The sequence below is a fragment of the Mandrillus leucophaeus genome, unplaced genomic scaffold (assembly GCF_000951045.1).
Source record: "Mandrillus leucophaeus isolate KB7577 unplaced genomic scaffold, Mleu.le_1.0 Scaffold112, whole genome shotgun sequence".
Classification (NCBI taxonomy): Eukaryota; Metazoa; Chordata; class Mammalia; order Primates; family Cercopithecidae; genus Mandrillus; species Mandrillus leucophaeus.
The window spans coordinates 1,059,000-1,060,738 of record NW_012099432.1 but is presented as its reverse complement, the minus strand read 5'-3'; the positions used below and the strand labels follow the sequence as shown (position 1 = coordinate 1,060,738).

The 1,739-nt window shown below is 56.1% G+C and overlaps 1 protein-coding gene across 1 annotated transcript in view; it reads left to right on the top strand.

The window, feature by feature from the left end:
- Positions 1-1,739, top strand: part of AP1M2 (adaptor-related protein complex 1, mu 2 subunit) — a 30,018-nt gene that overhangs the window by 26,840 nt on the left and 1,439 nt on the right. Inside the window, exons 10-11 of the mRNA XM_011995026.1 lie at positions 272-397; positions 810-885. Coding sequence (XP_011850416.1) covers positions 272-397; positions 810-885 — 202 coding nt within the window. The remainder of the gene's footprint in view (positions 1-271; positions 398-809; positions 886-1,739) is intronic.

Genomic DNA, 1,739 nt, shown 5'->3' with positions numbered 1-1,739 from the left:
CCAGGATGGTCTCGATCTCCTGACCTCGTGATCCGCCCGTCTCGGCCTCCCAAAGTGCTGGGATTACAGGCTTGAGCCACCGCGCCCAGCCCCAGCTAATTTTTAAACTTTTGTAGAGATGGGATCTCACTATGCTGCCCAGGCTAAAGAGCGTTTATTTTCCTGTCTGTGAAATGGGCTGTGAGCAGATCTTGCTCTGGGGGTTGTTGTAAGGAAGGTCTCAGGAGCGTAGGGTGGCCCTGGTGTGCCTAATGCCCCCATGTTCCCTCAGGGGGGCAAGGAGTACTTGATGCGAGCCCACTTTGGCCTCCCCAGCGTGGAAAAGGAGGAGGTGGAGGGCCGGCCCCCCATCGGGGTCAAGTTTGAGATCCCCTACTTCACTGTCTCTGGGATCCAGGTGAGATAAGCGGGCAGGGAGGCTCCTCCCCTTGACTTTGGTGGGTTCCCCTCTCTCCTGTCCCTTGGCTCGAGTCACCTCAGTCCCCTGGCCTGTGTCAACACTCCTCTGAAGGTTGCCTGGTCTTTCCCTAGAGCAGTGTTACCTTTATCTGCCCACAGTCTGGGCTCCCGCTCTCCCGGCCTGTGCCACCTCATTCCCCACTGGCTTGTTCACTTCTGTCCCTTCTCCACCTCCAAAGCCATTCACCATTCCCTTGCCTGTGCCACCTTGTCCCGCCAAGACCATGTGATGTCCCCTCATCGATCCCAGCCTGTGCCATGTAGCCCCTTGGCCTAAGCCATCTCTTTCTCCCTGGCCCTGGCCTCCTCCCTCCTGCAATCCTGGACCACCTCTTTTCATTCCCTTCTAGGTCCGATACATGAAGATCATTGAGAAAAGTGGTTACCAGGCCCTGCCCTGGGTTCGCTACATCACCCAGAGTGGCGGTAAGGCAGCCCAGCTCCTGGGGACAATGGGGTGAGGGAAAGGCAGTGGTTAGGGACTTGGGGGTTTCACCACATTCTAGCTCAGAAAACCAACGAGGGTCGGGTGTGGTGGTTCACGCGTGTAATCCCAGCACTTTGGGGGGCCAAGGCAGGTGGAGACCAACCTGGCCAACATGGTGAAACCTTGTTTCTACTAAAAACACAAAAATTAGCCAGGCCTGGTGGCGCGTGCCTATAATCCAAGCTACTCAGGAGGCTGAGGCAGAATTGCTTGAACCCAGGAGGCGAAGGTTGCGGTGAGTTGAGATCCCGCCACTGCACTCCCGCCTGGGCGACAGAGACCCTGTCTCAAAACAAAACAAAACAAAACAAAAAAGGAAAAAAAAGCAAACGGTCCCTTCTTGTCATGGCACCCTGGGCCTCGGTTTGCAGGTCTTTAAAATGAGGGCAGTTGGCTGGGTGTGGTGGCTTACATCTGTAATTCCAGCACTTTGGGAGGCTGAGGTGGGAGGACCGCTTGAGCTCAGGAGTTCCAGACCAGCCTTGGCAACACAGCAAAACCCCTGCACTACAAAAAAGTATAAAAATTAGCCAGGTGCGGGGGCCGGGTGCGGTGGCTCAAGCCTGTAATCCCAGCACTTTGGGAGGCCGAGACGGGGATCACGAAGTCAGGCGATCAAGACCATCCTGGCTAACCCGGTGAAACCCCGTCTCTACTATAAAATACAAAAAACTAGCCGGGCAAGGTGGCGGGCGCCTGTAGTCCCAGCTGCTCGGGAGGCGGAGTTTGCAGTGAGCTGAGATCCAGCCATTGCACTCCAGCCTGGGCAACAGAGCAAGACTCCGTCTCAAAA